At 37.0% G+C, this 19,327-nt stretch overlaps 1 protein-coding gene and 1 pseudogene across 3 annotated transcripts in view; both read right to left on the reverse strand.

Moving 5' to 3' along the window:
• Positions 1-19,327, reverse strand: part of SBF2 (SET binding factor 2) — a 528,888-nt gene that overhangs the window by 172,571 nt on the left and 336,990 nt on the right. For all 3 annotated transcript variants that reach the window (XM_063608381.1, XM_003818147.6, XM_055094099.3), the window contains exons 15-16: positions 17,774-17,883; positions 15,957-16,106 (exon numbers count right to left, since the gene is read on the reverse strand). In XM_063608381.1, the coding sequence (XP_063464451.1) occupies positions 15,957-16,106; positions 17,774-17,883 (260 nt within the window). The remainder of the gene's footprint in view (positions 1-15,956; positions 16,107-17,773; positions 17,884-19,327) is intronic.
• Positions 751-14,906, reverse strand: LOC129393345 (glutamine synthetase-like; annotated as a pseudogene).

Consider the following 19,327-nt stretch of genomic DNA (forward strand, 5'->3'; position numbering starts at 1 on the left):
TTTACAAACTATGCATCTGACAAAGGTCTAATATTGAGAATCTAAAAGAGACTTAAACCAACAAGCAAACCCAAATAATAGAAAATGGGCAAAGGACATGAACAGACACTTCTCAAAAGAAGACATATACATGGCCAACAAGTATATAAAAAACGTTCAACATCACTAATCATTAGAGAAATGCAAATCAAAACCACAATGAGATACCATCTCACACGAGTCAGAATGGACTATTATTAAAAAGTTAAAAAAAAAAACAGATGTTGGTGAGGTTGTGGAGAAAAGGGAATGCTTATACATTGCTGGTGGGAATGTAAATTAGCTCAGCCACAGTAGAAAGCAGTAAGAGATTTCTCAAAGAACTTAAAACAGAACCACCATTCAACCCAGCAATTCCATTTCTAGGTATATACCCAAAGGAATATAAATCGTTCTACCAAAAAGACAAGTATACCTGTATGTTCATTGCAGCACTATGCACAACAGCAAAGACATGGAATCAACTGAGATGCCCATCAATGGTTGACTGGATAAAGAAAATGTGGTACACATACACCATGGAATACTAAGCAGACATACAAAAATGAAATCACGTCCTTTGCAACATGGATGGAGCTGGAGGCCATTATCATACAAAATCTAGCAACACACAAGTTAACCACATAACAAGTCTGCACATGCACCCCCTGAACCTGAAATAAAAATTGGGGAAAAAAATGCCAAATCTACAACTGCTGACAGGCTATTATATTTCTTTATTTCTTTATTTTTTTTTTTTGAGATGGAGTTTCACTTTTGTTGCCCAGGCTGGAGTGCAGTGGTGCGATCTCGGCTCATGGCAAACTCTGCCTCCCAGGTTCAAGTGATTCTCCTGCTTCAGCCTCCCAAGTAGCTGGGATTACAGGCATGCGCCACCATGCCTGGCTAATTTTGTATTTTTAATAGAGATGGAGTTTCTCCATGTTGGTAAGGCTGGTCTCAAACTCCGGACCTTAGGTAATCCGCCCGCCTCGGCCTCCCAGAGTACTGGGATTACAGGCTTGAGCCACTGCGCCTGGCCTATATTTCTATTAACAAACACTTATATATGTATAACAAACACTTAATACAATTTGATATAACTAGGTAAGATACTATTTTAAATTCTACTTGCAAAAGCAATTATCCAGAATATTTGGAAATTACTGTGAGTCTTTTCTATACACTTAGACAGATATAACTGGGATAAGTATAATAAAGACTTGCAGAAAATAAAGAGTATTACTTAAGGAATTTCCTAACCTGTAACAAAAGTTGTTTTAGGAGAAATGAAACTTAAGGACTGGAATCTAGAATTAGTTATTTGATCTCATTAGATTGAAAAGCATTAATAAGTTTTTTGCCAGCGGTTAATGAGAAACTGGTAGTCCATGGCATGCAATGGCAAAACAATTAATTAAATAAATTATCACCTATGGACAACTATAATCAAGTGCCTATAGATAACCATATAGTTACTGCCATAAAATATTTTAGTTCAAATAAGAACAATGGGGTTAGTCCATTGTTTTAAAGTGTGCTAGAGAATTTGGAGAAAGATCACAATGAGCTCAGGCTTTAGATTCCTATCACGAGTTTCAGGTAAGGGAACAGAAAAATGTCTATGACCGCTCTAAAAGATAAATCAAGTAAGATATAGCAGCTGCAGTGCTGAGATGTCTAAATATAATATACAAAGTCTAATCTTTTAGCTGACTCAGCTAACAAGACACACTGAGTTCACAACCTCACAGGTCTTTTAGGTTAAATTAGATGCTGACGGGGAAGAAGAGTGTGGTGACTATATACTGTCAATTTAGCTAAGCTGGTACTATATTACCTCTAGTTCCTTTCTCTGTATGGTGCTGTTAGTGTCACTTTGTGATTGGAAGATGGAAGTGAAGCGGCATCTATGCTTATGCTCAGAGGTCAATGTAGGGGTCAGGTACTCTTGCAGCTTGCTCATACTGTCACTAACCAAAAAGATGCTCAACACCACTCCCGTTAGGGAGATGCAAATCAAAACCACAATGTGATATCCGGTTCACATACATTAGGATGGCTACTATTAAAAAAAAAAATCAAGCGTTGGTGAGGATATGGAGAAACTGAAACCCTTGTGCTGGTGGGAATGTAAAATGATGCAGCTACTACGCAAAACAGTATGACAGTTCCTCAGAAAATTAAAAGGATAATTACCATAAGATCCAGCAATTCTACTTTTGGCTGTATACTCAGAATAACTGAAAGCAGGAGCTTGAAGAGATGTTTGCATACTCATGTTCATAGCAGCATTATTTACAATAAGCAAAAGGTGACAGCAACCCAAAGTGTCCACTGACAGATGAACGGGTAAACAAAACATGGTATATACATACAATGGAATATTATTTAGCCTTAAAAAGGAAGGAAATTCCGACACATGCTACAATATTATGTTAAATCAGCCAGTCACAAAAGAACAAATACTGTATGATTTCATTTATATTAAGTACTTAGGGTAGCCAAATTCATAGACATACAAGGTAGCATGGTGGTTGCCAGGAGCTGGGGGCAGGGGGAAACGGGAGTTATCGTTTAATAGATAGGAAGTTTCAGTTTGGGAAGATGGAAAAAGTTATGGAGATGTATGGTGGTGACATTTGCACAACAATATAAATATACGTAATGCCACTAAGCTGTATACTTAAGGATGGTTAAAATAGTAAGTTTAATGTTATATATATTTAACCACAGTTTTTAAAAATCCAACTAGAGTTCACTGATTCTTTAAGTACTTCTGTACTTTCTGAAATAAAAAGATGTTCAAGCCCTTCTAATATTTTCCTTGCCCTACTCCTGCTGCTAGCCATTTCTTCAAGAATTCCTAGTTCCTTTTAGTAGACTCATATTTAGAAACCAAGATCTGGACACTAGACATGCTCATTGCTATAGGGTGTCTCTGTTGCCAGACTCTCTCAGAACAGAGCCAGGAAATATATGTATGCATTCCTAACTCCTCCCCTCATATACACATAGACGTATACCCACATTTCCACCTGTTATTTTAGTATTTATAAAAAGATAAGCATCATTAGCTTAAATTCATCCAAAACCATATGATTCATTCTAGCTTTCTCCTTTTCCATATTTGTACTCACTTCTCTATCTGTGAAAAACTTGGCTACCATTACCCTCAACAGATTTACTTATTTGCTTTGTCTTCTGAGGATAAACAATATCCTGACTTCACTAGGCCACCTATACTACCTCATTTAAACTCAATGTTTATAAGTATAAGGCCCAGCTTCTATTTGGCTGCCATTACTTCTCTCCCTGAGCCTGTTTAATGGTGCCTGGACAAGGAAAGAAAGAAGGAAAGAAGGGAGGGAAGGAGAAAGGAAAGGCAAGAGAAAAGAAGAAGGAATGGGAGGGGGAGAGGAAAGGTAGAAAGCACAATTTCTAAAAAATTTTACTTTTTAGTTGTTTTTTGCTGATGAAAATAAATGCTATTGATTTTTATAGGCTAATCTTATATTTGAAAACCTAACTGAATCATCTTATTAGTAAAAACAGTTTGTTCTGATACATTTTCTAGGTAGAGGATCAGAAATCTGGTTTTCTATCTAAAAATAATGACAACTACTGACACACTAATAACATTGTTAATAGTGTAATAGTAAGCATCTTTGTCTTGCTCTAATTTTAAAGGAATGCATATAAAGTTTCTTCATTAACTACAAGGGTTGCTGTAGGTTTTACCAAACATGGAAGCTCTTTTCTAATAACAGCTTCTAAGAACTTTTAAATAAATAGCATTAAACTTTATTAAATGCCTTTTCTTAACTGACTGAGATAATCCTAATTCTTTTCCTTTAATCTATTAATGGGGTGCATTACACTGAAAGAATCCTAGGTTAAACTCCACTATATTATGACGTTTTACTTTTTTAATGCACTACTGGATTAGATTAGCCAATATTTTTCTTAAGAGTTCTGCATTTACATTCATAAGAGAAAGGGGCTTTTTTTTCCTTTCTTTATATTGTATCTATCTGATTTTGGAATCAGAGTTACTCGAGATTCACATTTTATTAAAAACATAATGCTGACTGACAAAAGACAAAAACAGAATGAAATACATAATACACCATTTACATAAATTAAAATACACATGTAGTAAACAATATACATTTTTCAAGGACACCTGCATAGAAAATAATATATTGAACACATTAAAATATCCACAATGTATACATACTTCAAAACATCATGTTGCACATGATAAATATACAACTTTATCTGTCAATTAAAAAAAGCACATTTAAATGCTTGAGGGAGATTGGGAGCATAATGCTGATAAAAATAAACAAATTAAAATAAGGAAGGGACCTTGCAGGGACCAAAGATGATACTGTGTTATGAACTGGAGAACCAGGAATGCTTCTCGTAAGCAGGGATTAAAAAAAAAAAGTGTCCTGAGATCACGAAATTCAGAGGAGGAGACACTTTAGAGGGCATTTAGTCCAATCTCCCTGACAATGTAGAAATCCTTTACAGCTTTCCTGACAAATGACTATAAGAGTGTTTGATGGCACACTGTATGAGATGAGGATGGCATTTCTACAAAGCTGCCCATTTCACTGTTGAAAAGTTTCAAATGTTAGCTCTGATCTCCCCCTTCCCAAACTTAACAAATCAGAACATCTGATGATGGGGCTCAGAAATGAACATGAAAAAGTTTTAAAAATGACTACTCCAGATAATAGGACACTGATATTTCAACTCTAGGTATATATCAAATTTACTTGTGGGACATTAAAAAATACAGATGTGTAAGCTTCAGCTATGGTGATTGTAACTCAGCAGTATGAACATTTGCACTTTAAATATATCGATGACACTCCTGTCCACTGGCACAATATTGACCAGCTGTATGTAAACTTTAAGTTTACTTTCAAGCTAGGTCATGAATTATCAACATGTCCGTCAACATTCTCTAACCTAGAGATTACTGTGCACAAAGACATAAAGGTGAATAGAGCTTGGCTCGGGTTGATGATTAGATTATAGCCAAGAAAGGGGCAAAAGCTACTGGCCTGTGAAGGGACAGAAACTCAGTATAGGGACTAAAATTCTAACCAGCTGAGGTAAGCAGCTACTTACAATACATTCATTTATTCATTGATTAATTCAACAAATTTTTAGTGAGAGACTACTCCATGCCAGACAAAATGGGAAATACACATGTCAACAGGCAATATCATTATATGTGGTAAGTGCTACTGCAGGATCATGGTGGATAGTACAGGGGAAGTACAAGATGAAGTAGAGGCACAGAGTTGCTACCAATCCAGGCTTCATGGGCTGAGGAAGGCTTCCAGAAAGAAATGACATCCAAGCTGAAATTAAAGGATGAGTAGGAGTTGGCCAAGGGAAAGGAAAGATTGAGGGAGCAGGGAGGAGAAAGGAAAGGGGGAAGAAACAGTGTTCCAAACAAAGGCAATAGATGTGTAAGGCCTGGGGACTGACAGCAGTGAACGATGAGACTGTAGATATAGGCAGGGGCCAAGATAAGATCAGAATTTACTATGAAGGCAAAGGATTTTAAATTGTGAAGTGAAAAGATACAACTTGAAATATACGAGTATCACTTTGGGGAAATGGAGAACAGTTATATTATAGAAATGGGTCAGGACAGAGGTAGGGTAACCAGTTAAGAAGTTGGTGCAGTAGCAGAATTTAGGAGATGAATTTAGGCTTGAGATTTGGAAGGCAGAAGCAAGAGATGGTAATGCAGATGAGTAAGACTGCCTAGGGAGAATTTTAGACTGAGAGAAGATCTAAAGATGGATCTAAAGAGGCAAATGAAAATACCAGATTTTCATTTAGAATTCATTGCTTTAATTTACTAGTTGTGTGATTTCAAAAATGTACTTAATTTCTTTAAGTCTATTTCCAGAGGGCAACCATGATTGTGGCTTACCCAGTTTCATGGACAAATAAAAGCTGAGATTATCTGAGGCAGTACAGAGTGATACAGGCACCCAAGAAGGAAGAGGATAGGACAATTATAAGTGCTGACTGGATGGTTCTTTTACAAGAAAAAATGGAAAATGAAAGCAGACTGGGGGAACAATGGTGGGGAGCAGCAAATGACTTTGTTTGATGGTCCCTTCTGTTTAGGTCATTCCCTGAAAGGAGAAGTAAATCAAAGAATGACAGAAGAAAATAATGTCCACATGGATGAAGCTTGTTGAGTGACAGCTTCATTATAGTATGCCCTGGGAGAGCTGTTCTACTGAAAAACGTCAACCTCCACATCTTTAATAAAGTGTTTTTCTCTTTGGCTGGTCACATTTCTCAGAGAACAGTTTTACAATCTCTTGCCTGGAGGGTAGGCTGCCAGAGTCCTGGAAGCTAAAGGGGGAAAGCCCACTGGCATTCTCAATATTTGGCATTCACACAACCTCCTTGTTTGCAGCAAGACAGAATTTCCCTCAACCAGACCTAGTATCTTCCAGGCCAATGACAGCCTCTCTCTCATAAAAATAAATACATAAACAAACAAACAAACAAACATCTAATCTTCTGCCATGGTAAAGGAGAGGCAGCTGGCTGTTTACACCGAATTAAGAAAGGAACTGGGAGGGGGATCCAACAGAATCTTAAGCAGCTTTCAACCAATCCTCTATTTTTTATGTTTTAGCCTCACCTTGTCCTTCTGCTCGCAGAGATACATGATGTTACTAATTCCTGAGCCTTTTGGGGTTTTGTAAACTGGGCTGCTTCAAGGCTTTTCCCGCTGCTACTTGGGAAAAGGCTTTCTCGGGTCTGCTAAGTAAAGATCACTCATCTATCAGCTTTCTAGTTTCTAAGATGTTGCTGTTGTCTCCTCTCCTGTTTTGCCTGTGGGTTTATGTATTTTTTTAAGTGGTTTACTTTTGTTTTAATGGGCTTTTGGGTGGTAGCAGAGATTAATGTACATATGCAATCTGCTTACTTTAACCATAGGTTACTCCATCTACTGTTCTCATCTCTTCTCCAACCACATTTCTACACTATACTCACTAATATGGAAATATTCCTCAGTTTTCAAAATCACAGGCTCTTTCCTGCATATCAAAACCACAATATGATACCACCCTATTCCTGCAAGAATGGCCATAATAAAAAAATAATATATATTGGTGTGGATGCGGTGAACAGGGAACACTTCTACACTGCTGGTGGGAATGTAAACCAGTACAACCACTGTGGAAAACAGTGTGGAGATTCCTTCAAGAAGTAAAAGTAGAACTACCATTTGATCCAGCAATGTATCTACCCAGAGGAAAAGAAGTCATACCAAAAAGATTCCTGCACATGAATGTTTCTAGCAGCACAATTTGCAATTGCAAAAATGCGGAGCCAACCCAAATGCCCATCAATCAATGAGTGGATAAAGAAACTGTGGCATATTGGGTTGGGCACGGTGGCTTATGCCTGTAATCCCAGCACTTTGGGAGGCTGAGACAGGTGGATCACAAGGTCAGGAGTTCAAGACCAGCCTGGCCAAGATGGTGAAACTCCATCTCTACTAAAAATACAAAAATTAGCCAGGCGTGGTGGCATGCGCCTGTAATCCCAGCTACTCGGGAGGCTGAGGCAGAGAATTGCTTAAACCTGGGAGGCAGAGGTTGCAGTGAGCCGAGATCATGCCACTGCATTCCAGCCTGGGTGACAGAGTGAGACTCAAAAAAAAGGAAAAAGAAAAAAAAGAAACTGTGGCAGATATATATGATGGAATACTACTCAGCCATAAAAAGGAACTGAATTAATGGCATTTGCAGCAACCTGGATGAGATTGGAGACTATTATTCTAAGTGAATAAGGATTACTTTATTCTTTTTCCAGTGTTCGAGCTTGACGCAAAACTTTCAGGTTCAACCAGAGGGCCAAGACTTATAGAGGCCAAGGGTGTACTCACAAATCTGATTGTCCCAACTGCTAACTGCTCAGCGCTTGGTTTTCTCTACTTGTCCTTTTCTTCAGAGTATAAAGAAGTATACATTAGAGATTTTCTTTTCTTCTTAGGAGAAACAATATACCAAAATAATGGTTTATATTTGTTTGTAATTTTCTGAGATCTATTTCTATGTTAGTGAGAAGGTTCCTCATCGTATATGCAATTTAACATAATGCTGGACATAGAAGACTTCACTGGGTTTTAAAATTATAATTTATTTTTAAAAGATCTTAGCTAGGATGTAGACACATAAAAAGCTTTAATTGTATATTTGACAAAATAAAAAGTTAAGGTCATGATATTTTTGGAGAGATTTTTAGTAATCTCAGTTTCAAAAAATACTAAAATATGATCAGTTCTTTGAAATGAAATGATAGGTAGGAATAGTCTATAACCTCTATGAAACAGTGCTGTAAAAAATTACACTGGCACTGAAATAACCTGATAAACAGCCTTTTGGCAGTACTCATGTTCCATTTAATTTTCCCTTGTGGATAGGAAAGACAGAAGAATAACTTCTAGGTCATGAAAAGTAAAAATTACCAAAGTTTTTGAATCACTATCTAAAAATTGGTTCATTTAGTTAATGTTTCTTTCTTAAAACATCAACACAGATGTTTGGCCACTCTGCCTTGAAACTCTATGCTTTTGTAAAAAAATGTTCAGAATGTCATGTTAAATCCCTGTTAATAAGTACGTTGTTGCATCAAGAATATAAATACTAACAAATCCCAAGTGGGTGACACATTAAACAGATAACACATTAAAGTAAGAACATCACATGTAAGTCCATTCATAACTGTGAAGGGCCTCTATACAACATTCAACAACAGCATGTGCTTGATGAAGCACAGGATCTCTTTTTATGTATACATGAAATAGTGAATTATAAAATATTAAGTGCCCCTCAATCCAAATGTATTTGGTTTTTTTCAAACAACTCCTGAGTAAATCAATTGTATTTGAAAGCTGCAAAAACAAAAACAAAAACAAAAAAACTCCATGTCTTTTTGTTTCTAGAAATACGATTATTCAAATGAAAAATATTTGTAGCCTAAGGGTATCTGCTATTCTATAAGTGCCATAATTGTAAATGCTAAAATTAAGTTTAGAGAAAGCCTTAAAAGTTAGTTCTTCAGCTAATAAACAGCACAGAAAGTACTAATAGCAAAAAGCTCCAAAATGGTTTTTGTCATTTTAATACCAATCATTGGGGAATTAGGAAATTACATGACTTTAGGACTTCTAGAGACCTTAATCTGTTAATTCTATTCCTTTATCCTCTATAGTAATGGTAACAAAGTAACTGTAATAAAGTAACAAAAGACAGGGCTTTTCTTTTAGGGCAAGTTCTTCTCATAGGATGCTAAAATTTCCTTTCTAAAAAACTGAGGACTTTTTTCAAATTATAAAAGTAATACATGCTTGTTATATATCTTATATAATGTAGTTATATGTGTATGTTTCAAGCAGAGAAGGGTTTAAAATGGAAATCAAAACTCTTCTAATCCACATCCCAGAGGTAATCATCGGTATCTCTCTTATCAGGATAATCTTAACAGGTTTTAGTGTAAATATCCTTCCAGATTTTTACTATCATATACATACATACATACATATAATTTTAGGTCAAAAATAGATTCATATCTACTTTATGTAACTTCCCTTTTGCCTACTTAGCAATATATAAGAAATTTTTCCATATCAGTACATATATAGATGTACTTGTTTCTATTTAGTAGCTGAACAGTGTTCTAAAGAAGAGTTGCACCATATTTAATCACTAGCCAAATGGTAGGCAGTTAGGCTGTTTTTGATTTTTGCCATTATAAAGTATTATATCTACTGTCTCATACTCTAAAGAATGTATATCCAGTAAAAGTGAATCATCCCCTAACTTGGCAATTAACTTATACAATCTACAAAATGTTTGAAGTGAGTTTGAGAAGATAAATATGCCCTGTAAAGAATCTAATAGCAGTCAATACTTTAAGACATAAAATATACATAAGCTATAAGGTTATGAAGAATGATACAATGAACACCCATGTACCTAAATAGTATATTATCATTACATTGGAAGATCCCCATGTTTACTGCCCCTCCTCTGTGTCCCACAGAGGTAATTTTCTTAAATATTTTGTTTCTTATTACCTTAGTTTTAAAAAAATACTTTTACCACGTATGTTTGTATCATTAAATATCCTTAAATAGTATATAACATGCACTTGAATTTTGTAAAGTGGATCCATATTATAGTTGAATTGTCCTTTTTTTGCTTTATTCCTTTTTATTTTTCTGTAACTCATGACAGTGCTGAATTGTCTTTTTATTTTTGTACAGAATTATCTTCTTTAAGATTCATCTACATTATCCTTTGTAACTGCAGTTCATTTATTTTCTCTGATATATAATATTCTAGTGTAAGAAGATATAAGTTATCCATTCTAGTGTTGGTTGGCATATGAGTCATTTCAAGTTTTCTGCTATTTTGAACAATCTTGCCATTAACATTTTTGTACATGTCTCTTGATGTATGTGGGCAAGAGCTCCTCTAGGAATGAAATCACTAGGTGATAGAGTACGCTTCATATGCAGCTTTATAAGATAATGACCAATAATCTTATTTCTCATATCTTATTAAAATTTCTAAAGTAGCTATACCAACTTACACGTTCACTAGCAGAGTTTATATACTCTATTTGTTCCATACATTTGTTTGACATTATCAGACTTTTTAATTCTTGCCAAACAGTGAGTGTAAAAGGCTCTGCTTATAGTTTTAATTTGCATTTCTTCAATTATTGACACAGATCATCTTGTTATACACTTATCATCCAAGTGGGTTTCCTTAATTCTTTTTTTTTTTTTTTTTTGGAGATCTTATGTTAGGCTGATTTATAAGTGCTGCTCTGGGCAGTTACACAATTTGTTTATAGTAAGGAGTTGTCTGACTTTGAGCATACTGTACTTGGCGATTAGAAGTCATCATGGCAAGAGAAAACCACAGCTGGCCCCCTGAAGCAAACACAAAAACCAGAGAATGGTAGGGGAAATGTAGAGATAAAGGTGGGGTTTGTTTCTTATTACAAAGGAAAAAAATAACTGCTCGGTCGTCTTAACAAAAGAATGGAATATTTCACACTGGGAGAAAAGACATTGGGATACAAAATTTCAAGTGTTCTGACTCTAGCCCTGTCCCCATATCCTTCAAGAGCAGAGGCAGAAGGAGACAGTTAAAGCAAACAGGCAATTCTGCAAAAATTACTTAGAAACTCTACAGATTTGATTAAAATCTAAACTTCTATTTTGTTTTTTAAAAATTTAATATATCAAAAGTCCTGCTTTAGTGACATGTTATTCCCACCAGAAAATAACCCCAATATTCCCTCTGTCAGTAACATGCTCAAGTTGACCAGCTAACTCTTACCTCTAAACCCATGTGGACAAGTATATGTCTTTTAAACCAAAGCCATGGGGATCAAGTGACTGCTAGTAACATGTCGTCTGTTAACTGACCAGTATTCGTCTTCTCCAGAGGGTGGGCAGGGCACAGAAACCCTAGAGTGGTCATGAAGGACTAACCGCAAATCAACAACTTTCAAGCACCACTTCCCTCACTCCTTACTCAAAAGGGGCTACTTAATTTCTGTCTAGATTATTTGCTTTGAATTTGGTATCCCGTGACCTGTATGTTGTTTTTCCCTTAGCAAAACACACATAAGCCACAAAACTATATATATAATCTTTTTGTTTTTACTTTTTTTTTTTAGACAGATTCTTGCTCTGTCGCCCAGGCTGGAGTGCAGTGGCATGATCTCGGCTCATTGCAACCTCCACCTCCTGGGTTCAAGTGATTCTCCTGCCTCAGCCTCCCGAATAGCTGGGACTACAGACGCCTGCCACCATGCCCAGCTAATTTTTTGTAGTTTTAGTAGAGTCAGGGTTTCGCCATGTTGGCCAGGATGGTCCCAATCTCCAGACCTCGTGATCCACCTGCCTTGGCCTCCCAAAGTGCTGGAATTACAGGCATGAGCCACTGCACCCGACCCTTGTTTTTACATTTAAATATAAAAATACTACTCTGTTTTGTGTGATAAATAGAGGACCAAGCAAAAAGAACCTCTTCTTCTTTTAAGGTAGGGATATCCATCAGTTTATACTAAGCTTTGTGTTCAGAGGAGAGCATTTCACCCCAAGCTAGGCTAGTCCCACACAAGCAGGAGACCAAGGGCATTCTCCTCCCTGATCCCCAACCCCTACCTTCTCTCCTAATCCCTACTTTTAGTAGAAAGTTGGTTATAATCTTTTAAGAAACATTTCCACCACAAAGGGAAATCCTAACCTAACCAGAATAAATCAGGTCTTCCCCTCTCAGGTCCCTCAAAGAAAAAATCCCCCTCCTTCAAACATGCAGTCTGTTCTGATAGCTACGCTTATTGAACAGGCACACCCTGTTAAATGGAAGCAGTGGTTATGTTTCACCACCCACCTCCCCACTAATGTACTAAAAAGCTTCAGTGATAGGGAAAGAAAAGGAGGGTAAAGATGTGAAGAAATTAATAATTTGACCCCTTATCCCAGCCAAAGAAAGAAAGCAAGATTAACTGGGCACAAGGAATTTAAAAAGACCCTCATATTCCATCCTTTCAGTTACAATTAGGACAACTGGGAGAGGGGAAGAGTTGGAGTTGGATGAAGAACTAGGAGGGGCTTGACAGCTGGAGGTCTAGTTCACTTAGTTTTTGTACTGGAAGGGCTCAACTCCGGTTTGAGAAGACACAGGCAGATGAGGGCTTCTGTCACCGAAAATGGGTCACAGTCGGCAGAGAGGCAATGATCTTCAAAGTAACCCTTCTTCTCCTGGCCAACAGTCTGGGGAATGTGTATGCTGGCACTATGATGGGCTATAAGAGCAGAAAAGTCGTTGATGTTGGAAGTTTCATGGGAATGTGGATGTGGTACTGCTGTCGCTTGCTTAGTTTCTTGATGGCCTCCTCAATGTACTTCAGACCATTCTCCCGCAGGGCCTTGGTGCTAATGTTGGTATGGCAGCCTGCACCATTCCAGTTCCCAGGAATGGGCTTAGGACCAAAGGTTGCTATCACTCCGAAGTCTTCACATACACGATGTAAGATGAAACAGGTCACCCAGAGATGATCTTCCATGCTGATTCCTTCACAGGGTCCGATTTGGAATTTCCACTGGGCAGGCATGACCTCAGCATTAGTCCCTGCAATCTTGACTCCAGAATACAAGCAGGCCCGGTAATGAGCCTCCACAATGTCCCTGCCATAGGTTTTGTCTGCTCACATACTACAGTTAAGATGGACCCTGGGGCTCAGGGAATCCATTGGAAGGCCAACCAAAGGGGTGCCCGTCTGTCCCCATGAGATTATATATTCCTGCTCCATGCCAAACCAGGGGTGCTGGTTGCTCACCATGTCCCTCATCCGTTTACAGGTGTGCCTCAAATTGGTCTCTGCAGGCTTTCGATTGAAAACTTCACAGAACACCAGCTTGTGGAGGTCCTTGTGGAAGGGGTCCCAAAACATGGCAGCAGGCATGAGATACATGTCACTGTTGGAACCTTCAAAGTACTAGAGCCATCAAAATTCTACTCAGGTAACTCTTCCACACACTTGGGCTCACTTGCAGCGCAGTCTTGCTTGAGTACCATCGATTCAGATATACATGGCCTGGACTTTCTCGCCCTGAGGTAGGGACATGTACACCTGCTTGATGCCTCTGTTTAAGTGGGAGCTTGCTGAGATGGTCATGGTGGAAGGTGTTCTGGGCACTGAGCAGGCGGGTAGGTAAAGGTAGGCTGCAAGAGTGAGGAGAGGAGAGAGGAGGGGAGGCCACTGTGCTGCTCAGAAACTCTGCTCTTCTCCCATTCTCGGCTCTGCCTTTTAAGATACTTAAATCTTTTGCTCATTTTCAAGTTAGGTTGTCTTTTTGAAAAAATACTGATTTGTAGGGTTTTTTTCTTTTTTAAAGAGATGGGGTCTTGATAAGTTGTCTAGGCTGGAGTTCAGTGGCTACTGATAGGTGCAATTATAGTGTACTGCAGCCTAACTCCTGGGCTTATGTGATTCTCCTATCTCAGCTACCTGAGTAGCTGGGACTATAGATGCACACCACCATGCCTGGCTTATAGTTCTTGTAATCTGAGCATTAACCTCTCTCTCTGAGGTTTATGTTTTCCCTCTCTTTATGGTATCTTTTAATGAACAGAAGTTCTTAATTTTAATGTAGTCAAATTTATCAATCTTTTCTTTTAACATTGGCACTAGTTGTGACTAGTTTAACAAATCTTTCCCTACCCCAAATTCATAAGGATATTTCCTGTATTATGTTTGAAAACTTTTAAGCTTTATAGATTAGCTTTTTTTGGCTCTTCATATTTAAGTCTTTAATACATGTGGAAATGATTCTTGTGTGTGGTGGGAGGTATCTATGCATTTTTTGTATCAACGGTATGTTATGTGTACATGTCCCAGCACTATTAATTGAACTGCTCATCTTTTCACTGCTGGTGCCAATTTTGCCATAAATCATGTTTCCATATATGTGTGCATTTGTTTCTGGGCTTTCTATTTTATTCTGTTGGTCAATTTGTTTATAAGTGTGCCAATTCTACACTGTCTTAAATAATAATAATAATTATTATTATTTTTTGAGACGGAGTTTCGCTCTTTCACCCAGGCTGGAGTGCAGTGGCACGATCTCAGCTCACTGCAACCTCCGCCTTCTGGTTTCAAGTGATTCTCCTGCCTCAGCCTCCTGCGTAGCTGGGATTACAGGCGCCTGCCATCAAGCCTGGCTAATTTTTGTATTTTTAGTAGAGATGGGGTTTCACCATGCTGGCCAGGCTGGTTTTGAACTCCTGACCTTGTGGTCTGCCCACCTCGGCCTCCCAAAGTGCTGGGATTACAGGCATGAGCCACTGTGCCTGGCCAAATAATATAATCTTAAACTAAATTTTTGATACCTGACAAGGTAAATTGCTATGCTTTGTTGTTTTTCTTTAGGAGTATATTGGTAATTTTAAGGCTTTTATTCTTCTGTTTAAGGTTCTGATAGGAATTGCATTGTCTCTGTAGATTGTTTTGGGGAGAATTGATATCTTTAACATATTGAGTCTTCCATTCCATACAAATGGTATATTTTCTCATTTAGGCCTTGTTTCATTCATAAATTTGATTAATTATAACCTATAATTCTTGCTTTCCAATGTACCAATATTTAACATGCATTTATTTACTTTGTCTGGAGTCCCACGGATGATCTTTGAAGTCTTAATATTTAATTACATTTCCACCTTGTGCAAAATGTTTGAGAAAGGAACTTTACATTACCTCTCAACAGAATGCCAATGTCATAGACTCTCTAACAAGGGAGGCAGGATGAGGAAACAAGATTATTAGCTTCTCCTAAATTGTCCTCACTGTTTTGTGGGAAGTTTGTTTCTGAAAGATCATACACACATTTTGAAGCCAAGTGGAAATTTTGTTGTTGTGCTTTACAAACACAAAGTACTTAAATACTTAATTAAGTAATTCATTTAACATTTGGATTATCCACCATTCATTGTCCTCTGCTTGGACAACTGAAAACTGACTGAAAAGGGCTGATGTGACTATAGACATTAAGTAATATATAACTGAATGCTTTAAAGATGACTTTTCATTTTCAAAGAACTTGCTTATATTACAGAACTAGTAAAATAATCTAGCATTTTCAAAGAGAAAACAAAGAAAGAACAAAAACTCTTAATATTTATGCCAAGTAATAAAAAAGTATTTGACAGAAATGATACAGATACTGACGCTTCATCCTATTAGCTGTGGTAGGCTCAAGAACTGATATATTGGTAATTACAAAATATTCTGGAAAAATGAAAAGTATTCTCAAATAAGAGGAATAATCTGAAAGAACTACAAATTACCTGTAGAGTACAATTCATCATCCTTATTATGTAGTCAAACTGTTGATGGTCTAATATTGCCCGGTTTTGCTGCACATGCAAACCCAATTCATCAGTGAGACACTGTCTTGCTGCCTTTCCTTTAAGGGCTCTGAGTGCAGCAGGAAGGGTCTGAGGACAAGAGAGGTACAAATGACCAAATGGTACCACTGGGGGAAACAACAACTTTCAAACAATCATCCTGAAAATTCAAATGCATCCTATAATTTATTTAACATAGTTATTAGTAAAATTAAACTCCTAGGGAATAGGTGATTTATTATTAAGACCAATTATAAAATAGATTTGTGGTTATTTTTATATGTAAACCAGCAAGAAATATAAGATAATTATGTGATAAATGGAAAAACATTTAATTTCACTTTTTTTCTTCAAGTTAACAAAACTTTGGTTACCAAACTGACTGTTGCTTCAGATCATGAGTCAAAGCCATAGATACGTAAGACACCTTTCTATAACTAGTAAATTTTCCATGGCAAGAACAGAAAGAAAAATTAAAACAATAAGAAATACAAGTGATTTCATACTTTTAAACTGGTTGGCTGCTTAATCACTATTCAGCTTTAAATTATGACTGAAAAGTTCTACAATCTCTTCTCATTTAAATATCATAAAAAAGGAAAGAAAAAGGACTCGGAGTTGCAAAAACAGATATCTCTAGGTGTATGCATTAAAACTCTTTTCGCTTTACAACAGGCACATCCATAAAGATGCCTCCTTCAGTTCACCATGTAGGACTTAGTTAATTTACTTCACATATAATAATAATAAGCTTATTTAGCTAAAAAATCAGAACAAAGGAGAAAATAAGAAGTAGGAGGGCATGATATCACTAAAGGTGGGTATAAGAAATAGGATGTGAAAGTTGAAAGCAAAAGAAGTGAAAGACTTCAACTCTAAGAAAACATAGAAACCAAAAAGCACAAAATGTAAAGAGCACTGGGTCAGTTAGTGTAAAGGTAAACATTTCTACACGCTTTAACCAACCCCTGAAAATAGATATTCAGAACTATGACAATGAGTCAGTAAGAAAGGGTTACATTATGTTCAGCATGTTTCATTGAAGAAGGCAAGAAAACACGCTCTAAGGAGGCACATTTAAGTTCAATACTACAGTTCCTATAATTCATTACATATTCTAACTAGATTCTTTGCAATACATAAAATTATATTAAAATGTTAAGTTTTGGCCAAGCATGTTGGCTCATACATGTAATCCCAGCACTTTGGGAGGCTGAGGAGGCTGGATCACTTGAGGGCAGGAGTTCAAGACCAGTCTGGCCAACATGGTGAAACCCCATCTCTACTAAAAATACAAAAATGAGGCGGGCGCAGTGGTGCGTGCCTGTAGTCCCAGCTACTTGGGAGGCTGAGGCAGGAGAATCACTTGAACTTGGGAGGTAGAGGCTGCAGTGAGCCAACATCATGCCACTGTACTCCAGCCTGGGTGACAGAGCAAGACTCTGGCTCCAAAAATAAAAACAAAATGAATAAAATGTTAAGTTTCTAAGTAATATGCCAAAATAGTGTTTTGTGAACAATGTTTAAAAGTTTGACAGAAAAAATTACTATGAATATATTTCTGGTGGTCATATAATTAAGCTTGGCCCAACATCTTTAAATCTTAGACATTATTCATTTAAAATGATCCAAACAATGAGAGGATACTTTATTAGGAAAAGGGATAGAATTAAAGAAGAGAGAAGCTGGTAACCTCGGCACGTAAATCTGAAAGGGAAATGATAAATGCTTACTTGGGAAAGATGACATTTTATTACCTTTTCAGTTTCCAAAATTTTATTTTCAAATATGAATGAGATACAGTTTCTGACAACTTCTAGTCTTTGTGCACTGTTGAAAACTGTCGTCACCTTGTCCATTATCGAAACTAGTAAAAGAATATAAAGAAAGCACAAATAAATTAAACTTCTTTGGTAATTACAAAAGGCAAAGAGACTATTACTTTAAGACTGTAGGTTGGGCGTGGAGGCTCACGCCCGTAATCCCAGCAATTTGGGAGGCTGAGGTGGGATGATCCCTTGAGCCCAGAGGTTTGAGACAAGCCTGGGCAACATAGCAAGACCCTTGTCTACAAAAAATACAAAAATTAGCCGGGCATGGTGTCTTGCACTGTAATCCCAGTGACTCGGGAGGCTGAGGTCGGAGGATCACTTGAGCCCAGGAGTCCAAGTCTGCGGTGAGCTAGGACAGCACTACTGAACTGCAGCTGGGTGACAGAGTGAGACCACATCTCTTATTAGAAAACAAACAAAAACTGTTGATATGACCTACACCTTATTTTTTCCCTTATTACAGAGCATTGAAAGTATTCCATATCATTATTTTGATTACATGTTCCAGTGTTGAAGTATCAGGCTAGCTGATTAATAATTTCACAGGATAGATTCTAATGAGACACTTAACTTTTATGCAAACTAATTCACATTGCAAAGTAAAATTATATTAAACAAAGGCAAATATCTATTTTAAACTTTGTTTACAACTAGTAATATTGTTAATATTTCTAAGATATTACCAAAGAAAAACTACATTCCACAAAATATTAGATATTACACATTTGAGTAGAGGGGACTTGAAAGAAAGTGCTGCAAACAAAGAGAAACGATCATGATCAATGAACTGTTATACTGGCTTAGGAAAGTCACTTTTTAGTCATGCAAACCTAGCACCTTTCACCTTTTACCATAGGGTTAGAAAATTCTAGTGTATTACCTAGGCTACTAAGCTAGTTACCTAAATAAATTTAACTTATTAAAATAATATTAGAAGGATATAAATGAAAGTAGTATTTATATAAAATTTATACTTTCACAAAGAACTATACTATGCCATTTGTTTAAATGAGGTAGTATCAATAGTTTTTTTTTGTATAAATTTAAGGGGTACAAGTGCAGCCTTGTCACATGGACATACTGCATAGTGGTGAAGTCTGGGCTTTTAGTGTATCCATCAACCAAAATGATGTATATTGTAGCCATTACGTAATTTCTCATCCCTCACTCCCTTCCCACCCTCCCAGCCTTCTCAGTCACCAGCGTCTTATTATTCCACACTTGATGTCCATGTGTACACATTATTTAGCTCCCATTTATAAGTGAGAATAGTATCAATGGTTCTCAAGCCAAAAAGACTACTTATATTTTATGGCTACTCTTTGGATTCTAAAGGCACAATCCCTTCACCTTCTCCCATACCTAAGAAGAAAGACTATCGTATTTTACTCATTAGCATTCCTTTCATCTCATCAATACAAAACCTATATTCGTCAAATAATGTTTTAAACTTTTTTTTTTTTTTTTTGAGACAGACTT

Source organism: Pan paniscus, chromosome 9 (genome assembly GCF_029289425.2).
Source record: "Pan paniscus chromosome 9, NHGRI_mPanPan1-v2.0_pri, whole genome shotgun sequence".
Taxonomy (NCBI): domain Eukaryota; kingdom Metazoa; phylum Chordata; class Mammalia; order Primates; family Hominidae; genus Pan; species Pan paniscus.